The sequence below is a fragment of the Athene cunicularia genome (genome assembly GCF_003259725.1).
Source record: "Athene cunicularia isolate RWA chromosome 7 unlocalized genomic scaffold, athCun1 chr7_part2, whole genome shotgun sequence".
Classification (NCBI taxonomy): domain Eukaryota; kingdom Metazoa; phylum Chordata; class Aves; order Strigiformes; family Strigidae; genus Athene; species Athene cunicularia.
In genome coordinates this window covers 1,909,835-1,929,960 of record NW_020799108.1, presented here as the reverse complement: position 1 = coordinate 1,929,960, position 20,126 = coordinate 1,909,835, and the positions used below count along the sequence as shown (strand labels likewise).

The following is a 20,126-nucleotide window of genomic DNA, read 5'->3' as shown; positions in this document are numbered from 1 at the left end:
AAGAGACAGGTGTGTGTGTATATATATATATATATATATATATATACACACATATATGAGGCCACCTTAGTCTACCCTTTCCTTAGCAAGCAGTTTCCCAGGGGACATTATGGAGTGAAAATACTGTGAATTAAATGCTTAGTTTAGCAGTCAGATAAGAGGATATTATTTATACATTTGCTTTTTAATCCAAGGACAGACTTGAAGAGTTTGCAGGTGGAATTTGCTGTCCATTTCAAGGGTTTGGACCTTGGATAATAAGCGCTAAAAACATGAACTGCTATAATTTTAATGTAAAATAAGTAATTTCTCTAGCTAGCAGCTGTGGTAGATTCTTAATCTCTCAAAGGACTCTGGAGCTGACTAATTTGATGCTGCACTGGCACTTAGCACTTGAATGGCCTGCAAAAAACCATGTCACATGAAAGTATAATTCAATTTGAATTGACCAGACTGATACATAAACAGGAAATGTTTTCTGACACGTAGACCTCTGTGCTACAATCTGCCAAATAATGAAACACTGTAAGGACTATACAGAAAGACAACTTCTTCCAAGAAAAATCATCCTGTACAAATGAGGCCCTACTTACTTACTTACTCGTAAGAAAGAGGAAGGGAGTTTTGGCTTTTAAGCTAAGAACTTGCCAGAACTAAAGACAGCCCTTTTGTCTGTGTATATGATTGCATAAGTCTTCATGCAAGCTCAACTCATAGGAGGTTTTAGTAGCCTTTTATAGATCCCTGAGAATTGCTGTGCTTGTAAGAATGACAACCGTCTCTTGTCCTCAAAATCTGCTGCAAAATCTATATTCTTTCTACTTAATCCATGTGCTGAGACATAAAAAAAAGCTAGTAATTGAAATGGAATGGGAAGGAGGACAGCTCCCAAATGCCCAGAAAACAAGTAGTTCACTGTGTTTAACAATATTTAGGACCAAATGACTACATTTAGTGTGCTCACACCTGCACAAGAAGATGGAGTACCCCAGCCTCTTGAGTAGGATACTCCTTTGGGAAGAACATGATCCAGGGAGTAAAGTCAACACAAAGAGATGCATAAGATGGCCAGGACTGGTGGTAGGGTGTGGGCAATAAAAACAACCCACAGCTAGCAGGTTCTCCAGTTACAAGCCCAACCCACAAAACTGCAGAAGTTGTTAGTTTTCGCACTGAAAATCTTGTTTACCAATCCTATCTTCTCATGAGAGCAGGAAGACATGGGGGAATGCTCTACTGCCTCATCTTTAGCAAAGAAACATGTAGTCCATCCTCCTTGTGTCACTGTTCAACACAGTTAGCATGGGAGTGGGGTGGGGGGGTGGAGCAGAGCTCATCACGGCTCTGAAATCCCATGTTTGCAGGGAACCCAAACATTGTGACATATTTTGTTGTGATGAAGGTTGAGCATTTCCAGGCTTTCCAGCAGAAGTAGACACAGATCTTGTAATCCTGGAACCGAGTGGCAGATTGATAACAGACAAGGCAGGTTTCTACACAAGGTGCTGTCTGCGCTGAATTTTCATTGAAATGAAGACATTTCAGCAAAACATTTCAGTTTCATCGAATCAGCATTTTCCGACAAAAGCTCTCACATAGGCTTATAAGGCATTCTAGTAAGGGGTGAGGTGTGGACTCCACCCCTTTAGACAAGGTATTTAATCATATTTTTGTTGCCCACAAAATTGACCTTTGGCCTAACTGGCAATGTGCAAGTCTGCCGTAGAATTGCTCTACCTTTAGCACAGCAGAATTCTACACATCTCACTTGACACAGAGCTAATCTTCTGATTTGCACAGCAGTAGTGCCCACCACTACATGCCAGATTGTCACCGCAACTGAATACACCTTCAGAAGAGACCTTTTCTGTCTTGGAGTTTACAAACAAAATATGCATCCTAGAACAGACACTTGCAAACGCATTACACTTCAGAAAAATGCTTTCTGCATTTTTCTGTAAGTACCTTTCACTGCAAGTGCTTACAGAAAACTAATGGATGTTTAGTGCTCAGTCTGATGAAATTTTGCTATGGCCAGAGGAAAGACAAAGAACACCGAAAATCTCATCACTGAGGGACCACCTGCAAATGTTATTTAGACTCACCTTCAGACCCCAATGACTTATCCCCACCTTTTGTTGTTGTCAGTTAACCTGGATTCCTGATATTTAATATATAGCTTCATGCCTTGAGCTCCACTATTTAACTACAACTTTGGACCATTTATGTCCCTACCATGATACTGTGCTAACTGGCAGCCAGTGTCTTTTGATACACCCACCTAAAAAAGTAAGTTCCTTCAATCTATGTCCACCTCTTGGATTTATGGTCTAGTCCGTTTGCCTTGGCGTGCAGCTGGGTGACGATAACCCAGCCCCATGCTGCTGCTGACACAATGCAGGGTGGCTGAGCAGTGGGAAAAAGTTTATTTGTAGATAAACCAAGACTTCTCCTACATGATTTAAGTTGAGCACCTAAGTACGTTTTCATAAAGTGGCTCTACTAGTTCAAATCTAAATTGATTGAAGGAGATCTTTTGGGCTTCATTCATAGGAACTAGTTAGTTGGGCAGCAATGCCAGCAGGGGCAAGGCAGGCTTACCCCTCAGGCATATTAGACAGGCCCTGCTGTCATCATCCTTCTCTGGGCTTGGATTATTTTGAATTGAAGAAAGTCAACCATGACAAAATATATTAGTTTCACAGGGAAAACAGAATAAGGCCAACCATCCCTTACTTCACTTGTGATCTGAATAGGATTTGATTGTATCCTTAGTAGTATCTGGCCCATTCTGAGCAAACATGGGCTGAAGCCATTTTTGCCTTCCAAAGACAGTTCTCATAAGTGTCACTTTGGGTTTGTTAAAATGGTGAAACTCTGAAACATTTAGTATGTGTTTCCATTAGTGTATGCTTTCCCCTGAGCAGGGTTATGATTGCCATTTCCAGAGCTGTGTCCAGCCATGCTGCATAGTAATAAATATCTACATCTTGGCCTTACCCAGCCAAGAAAATGGCAGTTATGAAAAATCATTGTCTACAGTTGCAAAAAGCTGTGAAACCTAAAAATGTAAAATGATTTAAATCAGTGTGCACAAGCTGCAAGCTTTCTTAGGATCTTAGGATTTATATGCAATGGTGTAGAAGATGTCTAAATGTTTGTTAAGCTTTTTTATACCTTATTTGTCATGGTAGACATTTGTTATAATTGTATGTGAGGTTTTTTTGCATCATGAAAAAAAATGCCATCCATATATAATATCCATAAAATACTGACTTCCTAATTGTGGACCCCTGCTGCAAGCAAAACTGCATTGAAGTTTGTTTTTTTTTTTTTCCTTGCTTTCTTATTTGCCAAGAAAGTGAAATAGAGACGACAAAGTACGGAAAATAACTATTTTGAGGGTTTTTTTCCAGAACTTTCCATGAATCATCATCAGCTATTGGAAAAAATACTCTGCTAAAAATATTTTGTACTTTGCTCTCTTTCTTTTCCATGCCAGTTGACTTCAAGGAGCTATTTGCCAGAGCAAGGAATCTGGGATAAATTGGGATTTCTATAAGCACAGTAAAGAAATGGCTCACAAGTCCCTGGGAGGATAGGGGAAAACCTGAAAGGAGTTTATTTAATCCACAAATAGAAAGACTTACACAGCTATGTTATAAACAAAGCTATTCCGTTTTTGCTGCTGGTGGTCTGTTGTTCGATTACCTTTACTCTTCTTTCCTAGGTACAAGGGTCTTTCTCTTCTACTTCGGTTTTAGGTCACCCAGCTATGTGACCTATGCGCAGCTGGAGGGATCTGCCCCTTCTAGCCGTTATAGACTTGCTTTCTGCTAATCTTTCCTACGAGTACTGGAGGAAGCATAGTACTACATAAAGCCCAGGTGACACTCTTTGCTTTAATCAAAGCCATTCTGAGCACAGGGGTTTTTCTTGTCAGTTTGTGAATTTTATTTTTTTTTTTTAATGAGAATTTGTTGATGTCATCCTAATCTCAGCTAACCTCGCCTCATACATCTTCTGCATTCGGGTAACCTTAGTGGGTTAGAGGTTGATTTTAACACCCAGCGACCATAAGCCAGAAGGTTATGCAGGCAGTAAAAAGATGAGGTCATTTGCGGTACGCTGTAGTGGGAACCTGTTTTACATTACTTATTTCATACATACATGGGACAGGCAACTTGATCTAGCTGCCTCTCTGACAGACCATAGCAAGGTAATTATTTAGTCAACAAAAAGGGGAGGAAGACAAACTTTGTAAATGTTAGTGTTTCTGAAAAAGAACAAACTTTTAAGTCCCTTCTAATTCAGACTCAACCTGCACCGCTCACTGGTACAGTCTAACAGCAGAATGGGACAAATTCTGTTGTCTTCCCCAAAACAAAATAACAGAGGCATATAGTACACTTTATGGCTGGAAGAAGTCCTGCAGGGTTTTGACCTGCCGTAATGTTTTCCATGTACTAAGGATCAACCATCTCCATTGAAATGAAGAAGTGGAGAAAAGGTATGGGAAAAAGATGAGAGCCCTGAGAAACAAGTGACCTCATGTGCTTCTCTTTAAGAAGTTGAACAGTCTCAGTGATGCTATTGGAGAAAGTTCTTCATGCCAAGCAAGTGTATAAATGTCTATAGAGTCATGGCATAACCCCCGTGTCTGGTAAACACACACTGTATTTTATTTTGTTGCAATTCAAAAGAGTTGCTTAAAAGCGGTTCACACCTCATGGAAATGTTTTTAAAACTGTTGACCCACTGCTGATACTTATCCCCTCCTGGAATCACTGTCTTCTCTGACAACCCAGGGGCCCGCTGTGGAAATAATTATGATACTGCAAACACATAATTATAAACATGGGAAAAGGACAAGGAAGGAAAAGCCTATGATCTCTTAAAGAAATATAGATCATGGTGTTATGCAAATTACAGTGCCTTCTCTGAGAAAAAGAGCTATAGAAAAGTAAGGCAGAAATAAGGAAAAAAATAGATTCAGTTGTATCTCTTGTATAAGAAAAAACAACTCTATAAAGATGTTCTATACATTAAAAGTTTTGTCTTGGAAAACAGATTTTTGTTCCTATCTGTAACTGCCCTGTAAAATACAAACCACTGATATTTAATGGAGAAGACCCAATAACAACAGTTCACAGGCCAGTGGTTTGAAAAATTATCTGTCTCCAGATTACGCTAGCAAAAGCCATCATCCCTTGCATTGCTTTGCATTTTGATGTAGCCGTTGGAAAGATGTGTTAACTCTCAACATACAAACAGTCCATCAGCAAGGCAACACTAAGAAAAAATACCCTCAGCCACAACAACTCAAGATTCAGAAAGACTCAGGATTTCAAAATCACAAATGGATGTTTTTTGCTGCTGAAGATCTTTTCACAAAGAAGCTAGGTATCTAGTAAGTATTAATAAACTACTAAACAATGCCAAAATCAGAAACTCGGCAATTCCCGTCCTCCCATCTTTGAGGTCAGTAAGGAGCTCTGCTTTTGGTCCCTTTATTTGCTAGTTCTGTGAGGATGCGGGTGGGCTCAGCTCTGCAGTCCATCACACCGAGCCAGGCCGTGGTGGGGCCTGGAGTTGCACAGGGGACTTTGGGGTGGTCGAGAGGCTGCCCCAAGGGAGGCACCGGCACAGGTCCGCTCAGCCCCTGTGCCCCCACAGAAGGCACTTGTGAGCAAAATTTGTAAAGCCCGGGTGGAAGGTGAAATAAACCCTCCTTTGTCTATGCATGCAGTTTCCAAATGCATCTAAAGAGAAGTCAAATTAAATGAAAGCTCTTGGGTCTTATCTTAGAGGGCTACCTGTGGCTGGAAAAAAAAAATCAGCCTCGAAGTTACATCAAGTTGATCCTTGTGCGGCCTTAGCAGCATGCTCTGTCTCTCCTCTTTCATCCAAACACGGAATAATTTGTGCAAAATTAATTCAAAGCCATACCAGACCTTCTTCCCCCCCCCCTAATGCTCAAAGTGAGGAAAACTAGTGGAAAGGACTGAAGCGGCGGGGGGCTGTTACCTGTTACATCAGCAGCGGGGATGAAGCAGAGCACCACGAGGATCCCCGGGAGCATGGTGCTGATGGTGGGCCCGCTGCCGTGTTCCCACCCCCTGCAGGCACTGCCACCTGTCCCAGGGTGGTACCGGCCTTCCCTCCCTGCGGGGCCAGGCTGCACCCTCCTTGCTCACGCTGCTCTCCTCCTCCCTCCGCACACACGATACACAGGCGGGCGAAACCGCTGTGATGGCAAGGCTTGAACAGGAAGTTCGAGTGTTTGCTGACTTCAGCCTTAGGAAGTTGCCTCTGCAAAGCTCAGTAACACCTAAAAGTCAGTGGAAGCCTGCCTTTCCAAAACAGGGACTACTCTGCTCCCTGTTTCACAAGATGCGTGCTCGTGTCTGGGGCTCTGCAGGGACAAATGGACTTCCCTAGGGGTGCAGCACTGTTTCTCCACCAAGAGTACATATAGATGTACGCTGTTCCCTGTGGTAGAAGCAAACAGCAGCTCCCAAGTTCCTGGTGGAAGATGTTCTCTCCTAGGAGCAGAAACCTTCCTCTCTCAGCCTGCCGGCTGCTTCTGCCTGTCCTCCCAGCCCCTGAGGACACTGATGTATTTTGGCAGTAGATGATCTAGGTTTGTTCATTTTCATTTTTCTGCATCTGCTTGCCACCTAATAAATGCAGACCAAGCAACGCATGAAATTGTGATCTAGTACACCTTCCCTTTCTGAAAAAAATCCCCCAAGTTACAAATGAGCGCAACAGTACTCCAACTGACGTCTAAATAAAAGGAGCATGCAGCAAGCACACTTCTCAATTAGTGCGTTCACTAGAAGTCTTCTTACTGAAGGTTTGTGCCTTCATCTCACCTGGTAAATGCTCACTCTTCTTTGCTCTGCAAGCTCAATGTCACCTCTCCCCTTGAAACAGCAGGATTGTGAGAGCCAGTTAATGGCATTTAAACTGTCAGGAACTCTGGTTATTAACTATTTACTTTTGTCCATCGAAGTAGAACTATTTAACTGTATCAGTGCCTGTCATTATCTGTGATTTGAGAGAAAAGGGGAGGTGTTTAGCAGGAAGACAATTCAAGAAAACCGGACTGTTGTAGAAAGGGATGAAGAGCCATGAGTAGTTCTGCCTTTTCCCTCAGTATCTGAGGTCTTTAGGCCATGTTTTATCAGAAATTACATATACAATCTAAGAGAAGCTTTAGCTGGGACATCCATTTGCAGTCTAGGAATTCTAACAATTTTATTTTGTTTTGTAATCAGTGTAAATTTCCTGCAATACTGAAAGTTTTGGGATTTCCTTATACTTAAAAAAGAAAAAGGAGAAAGAAGTCAGATTCTCTCTTTCTTATCCTCCTTTTGTGGTTTCTAGATAAATATCCTGAAACCATATGAGTGTACCTGCAGTTATCAATGAAATAGTCTCAGCTTAAATTGAAGTGAGAATCCCTCAACAAAGCTACAAAATTTAGTAACTTTTTGCTGAACTGCCCTGTCTTAGAGATGAAAACCACTGTTGCCAGGTAACTGAGCCTACAGGTTTATCAAGCCTGCTGCACACTTCTGCATCCTGGCTGTCAAATACTTTCTGTATTTGGGATATGGACTAGAAATGCACAGGGGGGTACATTCCCACCTCATCACAGAATTAGCAGAGTATATTGTTGAGAGCGAGCTACTGCCAGTAACTCAAACCAAGATGGAACAGTGTGCACTGTCTTCAGTGTGCCCATGAACATTTATTCTCTTCCATCCCTTATTGCTCCTCGTGTGCCTCTCCCACGGTAAGGACAGTCCAAGGAACTTATTGCAAACAGGTACTGGGCTGGTGGAATAGAGGAGAGGGAAGAGGGGCCACTGAAAAATTATCCACTGTGGCCCTAGAGACCAACCTGTGATGTATCATTTCTCTCTGTGATGACAAACAGTGGTACCGGTATTGCCCTTTCCAGAACCTCTGGAAAGGTTATGATTTTGATTTTGCCTAATGGTTTCCTCTTTGATCCCTAGAGTAAGTAAGGATTTTATTTTTTTCCCCCTCCCAAAAATAGCTCTTGGCTCATCTGCACTTCTTGGTTTTCTAGGATTTTAAAAAAGCACACATCATCACTGTGTTCCAGAGGGTATGGCTCCTTTCCTTCTCCAAATTTCAGCTCTCGCTCTAATTTAAACTGTTCATTTCCAATCACTTAGATACCTGACTTTGTCACTTCACATCTATGATCTTTTTCTGTTGCCTTCTGTTATTGTGAGGGGAGCGAAAAAGATAGTATGGCTTTCAGCAAGCTGTCTTGCACTTAGGACAAACCACATTAAAGCTTATTTAGGAAAAAAACCCACAGAACTGAAAATGTCCCCTGATATGCCCTCACTCTTAAGTTTTTGTTATTTTTGCATGTAAGTATCTCTTCTGCTATACCTTGAGCATTACCGAGGGTGTTCTGCAGTAACATTAATTCAGGCACCATTCACTCCTATTCTTACCCCATTTTCCATTCAGATATCAGTCTGTTGAGTCTGTCTGTACGCTGGCAGGCAGGCTCTGCTTGCTGTCACAGCAGTGGAAATCCAGACTAACAGTATAATTTCATTGGAGCTAGAGCTGTGAGAGCACTGAAAGAAAGAGCTAAAAATGCAATTTGGCCTGGTTGAGAAAAAAGAAGGTTTCATCCCATCACAGAATGACTGGAATTGCACTTCAAGAAAAGTAAATGAGAGGTTTGTATATAGGTTTTCAGGGTACGTAAGAATCTAGACTGTGGGCCTGGACTTTTTACTCATCATAGTATGTAAATAAAATAACAGTCCAGGTATTTGGTTGTAGCTTTTCATTCCTACTATTAGAAAAGCAAGCACTGACAGGACATATGACCAGAGTTTTAGAGAAATACTGATATGATCTAGTACGGTTTCTCAGAGGATTATCTGGATATCTTTAAAAGAGTCCCAAGAAATCCCAAGCAGGCTGCCAGTTTGCCTTTATCTTAAAGAATGAGGAAGCAATGACCCCCATGTCCTGAGCCAAATGTTTAGCTGTTAAAGTAAAAAAAAAAAAAAAAGATATTCCAAATTTGTTGTGATTAAGAGGATAGTTTAGACACTCATTTTAAAATAAATGGAGTCTCCCTTCAATCACTGGAAGTTGTATAGTGTCGTAATTGTTCCCAATACATACTCCTGTTCTCAGGCAAATAAAAAGAGTAATTGATAAATACCATCATCCACTTATTCCTGAGGATTCCAGTCTAATGGGAGAACAGTACATCACTAAAATTCCCAATTAACTACTACAGAATTAACTTTGGATTCTCTGGACTATCCTGCAACTCCATACAAAGATTATATTTAACAGTTGTCCGAATCTTCCTCTCCTTCCCCACCATGAGGAATCATATACACAGACCTTGAAGAAGTAGCCTGGGTAGGCTTTATTCTGTTTGTTCTGCATGCTTGCATGTTGTCAACTGCTAGAGAAAATGCTTTCTTTCCTACAACTAAAAATCTTAAAACATCTTTATTTTTCCATTGCTGCTGCAAGTAATGATTTGTTATGCATCCTTGGTACAGATGGAAGGTTGATTCCTCCACATATTTACTACAAGGAGAATGTGCTTTAACTCGCTGCTGTAGAGATGCAGAAGTGGGGTGGCAAAAAGAGTTGACCAAATAGTCATGCTATTTCTAACTAGGGAGACAATGAATGATCTATGTTACTCACCTCCCACTGTGACCAGTAAGTAACCCTAAGGGGTTATGTTGCATTTGTCATCTGAAGCACTTCATAAGGTTACATGTTATTATTTTCACTTTACAGATGGGAATGGAATCATAGCAAGGTGAAGAGACATGACCGAGGACATGCCCCAGGTTAGTGGCAGAGCTAGGAACCACTACAAGTAGCCCTGTGCTCTCCAGTTTCCAAGGTCTGATCGGCTTTCTGACAGCCTCCATTCTATGTTGTTGTTTTCCTTGCACACTCATGAATTTTCACTGCTGTGAGTCTTTTCACACCCTTCTTTCTGTGAATCCAGATGCTCTCATACCACAAGTACAACTATCACACTTAGAAGGGAAAATTAATATACTCTGTTGGAGGGAATTTTAAGTTGGTTTTCTGTACCTTAAAATATTACAACTGGTGTCTGGTACATAGGAACCTTCCAGAGCCAGAGCTTAATATGACATGTTACAGTGGAAAGGGAGTTTTCTTTTTTGGAAAGATGCGAAATTTTTGTTTCCAGCTCTCAAGATAGCAGCCTATAAATGTGTCACTAATGTAAGACTAAGCGGTACCATCAAACACATATATATGCGAGAGAGCTTGAGGGAAGCCTTACATATTTGAGGAAAGAAACATTTCCCTGACAGGCTGATTAGTTTTAATGCCAATAGCTGGAAGCTGTTCATTAGTGTTTGTTGGGCAAGGGGCAGGAGTTCACACATGTACATTCCTGGCTCTTTTCAAGTTAAAAATCTCATCCCAGTTTCAAAGTTGTAACTGTTTCTTCTGGCTGTACCTATTCATGGTTTGGACTGTTACAACAAGTCTAAAAGGAGGTGCATTAATGTGTGGAAAGGGAATGGCTCAAAGCTGCATGATTAGCTCCATCTATCACCTGCCTGTAATATGACATATGCCTGCTGCTTCATTAGAGGTCACATGTTTAGGTAGAAACACCTGAAATGGTGTATGTACACACCAGTGGTGTATGAACGAGTATGTATTTGCTAAATATTCCACAGTAAATGAGTTTTCAGATTAAGGTTAGAGGGAGAATAATTTTTGCTAACTGCCCTGCCTGCTCCTTGTTTCTCCTGGGTAGAAAAAGTGAGCGAGACCCCTGCATATTACCATTGAAGGTGACAAAATTTTTTCAGTTTACTTCAGTTGAGGACCTGATGCTTGGGAATGGTAGAGCATAGAGACCCTGGAAAAATAATCCTTAGTTCTCTTAGCCTCTGTTTTAGAGCTGCTTCTAGGCAACTGGAGGGAGCTGGCCTAGCTCACCCATTTCTGCAGTGAATGACAGGCCAGTAATCTGTCCTTCCTAAGGAGAGGAGTATGGGAAAAGTTGGAAAATAGCCAGTAAAGACATGAAGGATATGGCAACAAAGCAGTGGTGTCCTGTGTGTGAGGGTGTTCAGAATGCCTCATTCTTTAAGGGGGAGAGAATTTGTTTCCCTCTCCTTTATCCTGCTGAAAACAAAAGATCTGAATGAGCACTTCAGGAATATTACAAGCTATGTTAAATAAGAGGAAGCATCTTGCAAAGAAGACCTAAAAATCTTGAGGAGAAAAATTCAGAATTCAGTTTTGTGCAGAAAGACAGCTTCCAGACCTGGCTGTCTACAAGTTTGTCCAGAGAAGTTACATAGATCCCTAAATATCAGTAACAGGAATTCAGTCTGCTAGAGCTGTGTTTTCTTATCTGAGTGCAAGGTGGAGTGTCATGGGTCCTGCAAGGTCTGAGGGTCTGCAGACAGCTGCTGAGGGAGGAGGGTCTTCTGAAGCTGTACTCAGTGGCAATCACACAGAGCAGGAGTCTAAGCCTGGGAGGTTCACATCCAGTATGAACTGCCTGGAGTTGGCTAGTCTGCCAACTGTGCCAGCATTTCCTTTCAGAGGGAAATAACTGACCAAAATTGTTGCTGCCAAAAGCAGCACGTGAGCAGTACGGATAATCAGGAAACCAGAGCCCTGGGGTGAAATAAGAATGAAATCAAACCGACAGTGTAAGACACTTGAGTCACTTGGCAAACATTACCCATAGTAAGAGAATGCTGTAGCTGGGGTGTTCAGGGAATTGTCTGCATTGCCTTTATTTGTAGGGAACAATCTACATAGCCTGTGTTTACAGGTAAAGCCTTAGCTAGAGAAAACACTTCCACCTCCACTGGGTTCAGCAGAACCAGGACAGCCCAGGCTCAGCTCAGAATATTAGGTTTTAAGACTGTCATCATCAGGCCCACTTTAAAAACCTTTAACTCTTTCACTTTGTCATTGTTGTGTTACTTTTTGTCTCACCCAGATGCTACATTTTATAAGGACGGTAGTAGTGCTATTGGCAGGGTACATGTATGGTGAAGGACCGTCCATTTACAGTTCTTCCCATTTACACAAACTTGGAAGGAAGCATTACTCATGTTTATGAACAATTGAAACTAGAATAGAGCACTCCATACAATGAGAGCCCCTCTGAGGAAGTGTCGGAGGGGCTGCCCAGCAACCTTGCTCATACAATAGAACATATTCTTTGAGATTACTTCATTCTGAGTAGCCCTCACAGGAAATAATTATTTTGGTAGACACTAACACACTCTAACTTGTAGGATAAGCATTTCCAAATTACTCCTTTCCCTGAAGACAGTGGCTTCCTTATGCCTAGGCAAACCTAGCTTAAGTCCAAATTCAACAACTTTCTGCCTGAAAAGTGCCCTATTCTTAGTCCGTGGTGTTGCCAACACCAGCCCACGGAGTTGTTTTCTGCCAAAATACTATGAGAAACAGGCTTTTCATTGTATTTCTGCCACTTCAAAAAAAGTACTGAGTCATAGCACACTGGAAATGTTTGTGCTGGGCTGCATAGGAAAACATCAAAATATATTAGAAAGAGTTTTAAACATTTCCACTCAGGAACTAGGGACCAAAATTCCTGATTCTTAACTGTGAAAAGTGCCTAAAGCAGGAGGAAGCCCTTTTCAAATCACAGTAGGAAGCATCTGCTTACTCATTTAGATATGCATGTGACAAGTACTGATTAATTTTATAATGGATTTTTTCTTAGAAAAGAAATCCTGCTTTTATTTAACATGTCAGCATTCCTTGAAACTATTCCTTTAATTGCATATAGCCATTTTGAAATTGAAAATAGCCATTTTGCTGTTTACAAAGACCTTGGTGAGTGCAGAGGATAGGAATCCTTGCTGCTTTTAAGAGGAGGAAAGAAAAATCATATGATGGTTTATTAGAAGTCACATCCACACAAGGAGCAGGAAAAAATCCATTGCTTTATTTCAGAGGTGTCCACTCTGTCTGCTGGTGCAAGCCATAAAGTCCATCGGGGAGCCACCTGGGTGCTGAATGTTTAGGTGTCTCCTGTAAGTATATATCAAGTATTTGTACCTCAGACATGCCAATGGCATGTAATGGCACAGGCATATCCCTCATCACATGAGCCAACAGGCGTACGCACAGGCTGTTGATGTGAAGGGGCATTTTGCTGTCTTTCGGCTGGTGTATCACATGGCTGACCTACATGATCACCACCAAGGGGCTCATGGGAGACAGCGGACTGCGGATTGGGTGTATTGTTCTTACAGGTTAAACCTGACCCTTAAACCAGAGATTATCCCCAAACTGACTGATATCTAAACGTCGTGTGCTAGAACTACCTAGGGAACTTGGACCTGAGCCAGTAGGCAACTATTAGGATTAGAAAGCTAGGTGTGTGGGCTTCCACTTGACATTGCTGCTGTCTCATATACACATAGATTCCTTTGTAATAAAGCAAGAATAATCTCATCTTTTCCTATACACAAAGTTTGACCCTAAGAGGTGCTGCTACATATTGCTTATTGCAGCTGTAAGGATAATCTTTCAGATGATATTAAAATGTAATCAATTTTTAATACCTCACTAAGCTCTGGAAGTTATTAAAAGCAATGTAAAAACTCTGGGTTTGCTGATTTCGGGACAGTCTGAGATTTTATAAAAGCATATACATTTTCGTAGCCAAGCCTACTAAGGTTTTATGATGAAATTGGAGTTTGTGATTAAATTTCTGAGCTTTTACTTTTATGACATGAAGTTTTCTGGTGACATTTTTCCTTGACTTCAGCAGATTATTGTTGATGACTCCATTATCCTCAATTCCACATCTTAAGGTACTTGCACATACTTTTTATTACAAAGTATTCTCACAAGTCTCCAAAGTGTCCGTGTGGCATATCAAAAAGACAATCATTAGTTCAATCCTCCTTTCATAACTGGACATAATTTTGTAATGTTTTTTACAAAATAAATTATTCTATATACCATCTTGCCTGCTCAGTCAGATTTCCCTTAGTTAGTATTAGTTAAATTTCCATGATTAGTTGCATGTGTGTAACATGGTTTTGCATCGTGTGTAACATCCTTGGAGGTTTTCACAGAGCAGCCCTGCAGGATAAAAGACAAATTAGTAAACAGCAGAGCTTTTGGAACTAGAAGGAAGCAATTCGTGACTATTCTCATTATTAGATCTCACTCCTGGTTTCCAGGGGTCCTGTTTATTTAAGATGTTATTTTAACGATTTATTTGTGAGTCCTAAACATTTTGTAAATAATTTTTAACGCAAATTAATATTAATCTGGAAGATCATCATACCAGGGGCATTATTATCTGTTCAGTAACTGATATGCTTTCTTCATTAATCTCCTATTCTAAAAGTTTTAGCTTCTCTAACAGAAACGATGGTATGTGAATTAGGCAACCAGCCACATAACCCTTGGGGTAAAAAATAAACGGGTTGTTTTCAAAGACATCGGTCTGCAAACAGCTCATCAATTGAAATGTATTTGTATAATCTGTTTGGTGAATATTTACAATCATTCCTATAAACATAGAAGTCAGGATGATGTGATGGGCAAGTCACAAGTAGGAAAAAATAGACTAAATTAAACGAATCACTTACTACCATAAACAATTCATTCAGCTCTGGGTCTGGGAAAATTGCATTGCACATAAAGACAGTAGAAATAGATTCCTCCTTTTCTGAATGCCTAGAGGGGATTAACAGTGTGAGGGCAGTAAACCTGTATAAACAAGGTAAATATCTTTGATTATATCAGGGAAACTATTTGAAAAAGCACAGTCTCTAGTAGTACTGCAATGATGAGAAGGAGTGTTTAGCTCTTTATTTGACCTGTATTGCAGGAAACATGCAACCATCCCTTTCAGTCTTTCCACTTGACTGTTTTATAAAGAGATTTAACTGACATCATCACTTTGATATTTCAACATCTGCTCTTGGCTTTTCCTTTCTCCCTGGGGATAGGTTATGCTAGTTTTCATTTGTTCGTTAGAATAAAATAATGCGTTGAACCTAAGCTAATATCAGAGCACTAGAGCCAACATCAATTCTGGACAGGCAGAAGCCTACAAAGGTGTGGAGAGCAAGAGACGGCCCAGGAGCCCTTGAATTCTTGCTGCAGCCTGGCTGTAAACACTGGCAGGAAGTGAGAAGAGCCCACACTGTACAAAAGTCAGGCACGAACAGGCAGTCTGAGGTGGAGTATATTGTTCAGCTGTCATCAGTTGAAGTGGCAACGTATCGTTTCAGGTTGAAGGCAGCAGTATAGATGTCAAAGCAGAAGGAACGACTCCACAACCAAGCCTGAGGTTGCACCCATGCTAGGAATGCCTGTTTGTTACTATTCTGTGCGCTGAAGGACAGCAGCAATCATGGACTAAGCAGCCGGGAGAGAGAAAACCATACGGGGCCCAGGTGCTGTGGCTGGGTGTGTTGGAGTTCCAGAAAACCCTACTCATACTCGGCTCTTCCAAACAGCACCAGCCTCTGTTAATCTGCACAACAGAGAAACCTCTTCTGTTGCCAAGTAGCACTGCATCTTCTGAGAGAAACATAATCCTTATGGATCTAGGGAATCATGGGCTCTCATACCAAAATCCATAGCTCCACAGAGCACCCTACTTGGTTGCTATCTGCTTGCACTGCAGAGTACTCCTTTCACCTACAGTGGGGACAGCGTCTTCCAGAGCCTGTTTTGAGCCGACAGCAAAGTCAGTCCACGTATATTTCCTTGCCCCAAAACATTCCAGTTTGAATATTAATATATTAATGTACAAAATACATGTACAAAAGTGGCATTTGCCACTTTTTAAAACAGGTCAGCATTTGGACAGTTTGGCCAGACTGAAATCCTGGCCCCAGAAAAATAAATGGGAGTTTTGCTATGGATTTCACTGGGCCAGGATTTCATACCAGCTCATTATTTGATCTATTGAATCCTGTTAAGCTGGTAAGCCTGGACTGCAGACCACATGAGAAGACTGTCTCCACACATTTTGGTTTCTGCTATATTCCATCCAGGTCAGAAATGTTGTAAAGCTTTTTTTTTTCTTTTTTTTTGCTTTTTTTTTAAAAAAAAAAAAAAAAAGCTGACTAGTTAATACTGATTCTAGTCCTGGACAAAACATAAAAGCAAGGAAAGAGGTCTATGTGTTCTTCAGTTAACATAAAGCTGCAAATTTAAACTTTTGGTCTACACTCCCTGATGTTTGCAGGTGCTCAGGTTTTGTGTGAAACGTAAGTTATAGGCTGTGGTATGCTTATGTGGTTACATCACATTTTAGGAAGTGATGCTGGAAGGATGTAGATTAGGCTGTTGATTTGTTATTTCGTTTGTGGTTGTTCCATCAGCATTAGTATTGTTCAAGTGAGACACAGGCTGAATTTTGATGACTTTCAGACATGTCACGTCGTAGGTGTAGGAACCAACTGAAAGGTTTGAGACCAGTTTCTAATCCAAATGGTTCAGAACTTGAAAAATATGCTAAGTTTGGCTCTTGAAACCATAAGGCCTAAAGCCTTCTAAGTGTTCTCTCTCACAACAGAGCACACACACAAGTCTTCTCTAGTTTGTCACCTAAATTTTCGAAGCCATCTTTGCTATTAGATAGCAGATGTGTTCAAATGGAATACAATTTCAGGAAGATGTGGTTGTGCTACACTGTGGACAGCTGACGCTGGTGATTTATACCTGGGTAAATGCACTTTAATGGGCATACCTAAAAATCCATGGAGACAGTTGTATGCTTCCCAGCAAGATCAAATGTGTCTGGGGGTGACATAATCAGCTGTTTCTGTAGCATTTGTGAAAACCCTGATGATATGAGACTTTCTCCTGATGGGTACTAGATGCACAAAAGACATTAGCAGCTGGAGATGCTGCCAATTTTTGAAAACTTTCGCAAAGCACTCTATGCACCTTGCATCAGATACCACGCACAGATAAGAAAGCTTGAGAGGCATCCTTTAGTGCAGCGTGGCAGAAACTGTCTCTGCAATAATGCTGAAGAAACAGGAGGCATAAGGCTCTTCCTGCTGTACAATTAAAATGCTGGCCTTGTGATCAAAATAATAAAAACATGGTCGTATTTTCAGAAGAGCTAGCTGCTTCCAGCTTCCATAACCTTCCTTTGGAAACTGAAGAAGAAGGAAGACAGCAAAATAAAGTGCAATGGTCTCAAGAAGGCATATTTTAAAGCATTCAGAGATTCGGTAGGGAAGATGAGTATTAAGAAACTGGAGGATTACTGAGGAAGAGCATACAAACATGACACTAGCATACAGGATGGAAACACAAAAGCAAGAGCACAAAATGAGGCAGCATGAGCAAATTCCCCAAAGGGTAACAAGAAACACTTTTGGAGGTACACTCAGAATAAAACAGATCCCAGGGAAACAGCTAATTACAGAAAGGGGAAATGTTACCGAGAAAGCCATGTGCTCTTTTTGTCTCAGGGGCTTCAGGAGCCGGCTACAGGCAGGTAACTAACACAAATGACACCACAGCAAACCAGTATGATCTGCACCTAGGATAAGGAGAAAATGGGTTGGAAAGGACATGAATAAACCAACTGTATTCAAATTAACTGGGCTTGATGAACTATATCCCAGAATACTTGGAGAATTACCTGATGTAATTCCAGAGCCATTTCTGGTTCTCTCAAGAAAGGAGAGGTATCAAAGAAAGAAAGAGAACAAATGTAATGCTTCTCTTTAAAAAAGGGTGAAAGAGAATTCAGAGCTTCACAGAGAGATCAGCTTATTTCAGGTCCTGAAAAAATACTGGAAAAATTACTCAAGCTATTATTCATAAGTTTCTAGAGGAAAACAAACCATGGTTTTCTGAAGAACAGACCACGTCAAACCATCTAATTTCATAATTTGATGAGGTAATCCTTACCATGATGACAGAGAGAAGCAGTAAATGCCATATATCTTGATTTTCGTAAGGCTTTTGGCAGAGCTTTATGTAAGCAAGGAAGAGAAATATGGCCAGATGAGAAGTGACTATCAAACTGATTGGAAACAAGGCTCAGTAGTTACAGACAATCTGCTGTCAAAATAGAAAGATAAACTGAGCTCCTCCGTTCTGAGTTCCCCAGGAGTCTGTTCTGGCCTGGCACTGTTCATTACTTCCATTAGTAACTTGGACGATGAATAGAGTCTTATTTTCAAATCTCCACACATCCCTGTGTGGAAGGGACTGCAGGGATGTGGAGAATGAGATCTGAATGCTAAAAACTGAACAAACTGTGGAACTGGTCTTAGACAAAGCCCATAAAGTACAAGGTTCACTAGCCATGCAGGAGCGGTCTGCAGCACGAGTATGCAGCGAGGAACAGGTGGGATAGCAGCTCTGCAGAAGAAAAAATACGATGTGTGAGAACCCATTCAGGGATCACGGGCTAAACATGGATCACTACTAGCATGAAAAAGGAAAACACCACACTGAACAAACTGAGAGACTGGGCTGAAGGTTATGTGAAGTTGTCCTGCAGCTTGGTTCTGCATCAGCAGTGAGCTAGAGTAGCAAGTGGTGACTGGAGCACCCCAGCTGGACCGAGGTGAGAAGAGTGCAATAAGGTCAGTCAGAGAAGGCTTGGAAGGATTGAAGGGTGCATGTTCACTCAGAGAAGAGGGGACTGCGTGGAGAGTAGCAGTCAGTGAATACACCAAAGGCTGCTGCAAAGAGAAAGGAAATCATGTGTCCTCCATGTCTGTCAGAGGCAAGGTGAGTAGTGATGGGATTGCACTGCAGCAAGAGAGACTTCAGTATTAGCAAAAGCTTTCTAAAGGCAAGAGTACCAAAGCAGAGCAGCAGACTGACCACAGGTTTCCATCTCTAGTGCCGGAGGCTTTTAAATGGTTAGACGTCCATCTTGAGTGGCTTGGGATCATAAACCCCCTCACACTCCTTTTTCTATAGCCATTAGAAACTGTATGACACATCACAGTGAGCAGATACGGCGCTTATAAAGCTTTGTGAATCTTCTGTGAGTGAAGTCTCTTCCCCTTACTGTAAGATAATAAATGCAGGGAGAACATTTGCGCACAGCATCCTGCCACCTGTGGAAAAAATGACCTGATTTTCTTTGAAATACTTCACGTAAGAGGAGGTTCCTTGACTGTCTGGTAAAATTAACATACTACACATCACACCTAGTTTTGAGTATCATAGCACTTGATCACTGGTTTGTCAAACCCATTAAAGTTTTTAGTAAGGACTGCTCTCAGTTTGGGGATTTTTTATTCAAGAACAATCTGTCCAGGGAAGGAAACTCTGCTAAAATATGTGGTCAGGTTGATGGTGGCCCTCCTATGAAATTACAGACCCTTTTACCACCAAATCATGCGTTAATGTTTTCATGAGTTATTGTGGTATTCAGCAAGTTATTACTTATTTATTATAAATCAAATGGCAAGTGGCAGACATCAAAAGAGCTAGCTTACTAGCCAAACATTGCTTGTTCACAAACACTCAGGGCTCATGCATCTGGAAGTTTCTTTTATGGGAAAAAGCTTTATTTGAAGATTTTTAGTACTGCTGGGTTTCAGTTCCATAAAATCAAATAAAACAGCTGTTGTTGTTGTATTTTGGGTTATGCCTGCTTGCAGCCTCAGCTGAGACTATGATGTGTACATAATAACCCAAGAGTGGGAGCACACAGATGCAAGGCATCTGACACTCTGCATTCAGCCTAGTCACCCAGGAGAGGAGGCTGGCCAGTGGCTCCACTGTCACTGTGATCACCGGGTGTCCCTTCTGAACGGCACTTCTTCCTGGAAAGGGAGGCACTACCAGAAGCGATATATGTCTTATTATATGTAGTGCTTATTCAGAAATGGAATGCCCATCCCAACCCAAGAGGCTGACTTAAACTCTCACATAACCTGTGATAGGAAACTTTAGGAACAAACAAGAATAGCCTTGGGAAAGTCAGACAAGTCCACCTATTTATGATTTAATGTTCTAGCAGGGTTCACTCTGCTTCTTTCTGCCCCCAGTGGTTTCCTAAATGAACTCCTAAATTTTGC

At 41.2% G+C, this 20,126-nt stretch overlaps 1 protein-coding gene across 1 annotated transcript in view; it reads right to left on the bottom strand.

Annotated features, from left to right (window-relative positions):
* Nucleotides 1-6,172, bottom strand: part of CD28 (CD28 molecule) — an 11,339-nt gene extending 5,167 nt beyond the window's left edge. Inside the window, exon 1 of the mRNA XM_026853268.1 lies at nucleotides 6,028-6,172. Coding sequence (XP_026709069.1) covers nucleotides 6,028-6,082 — 55 coding nt within the window. The 5' untranslated portion in view covers nucleotides 6,083-6,172. The remainder of the gene's footprint in view (nucleotides 1-6,027) is intronic.
* Nucleotides 6,173-20,126: the final 13,954 nt, after the last annotated feature.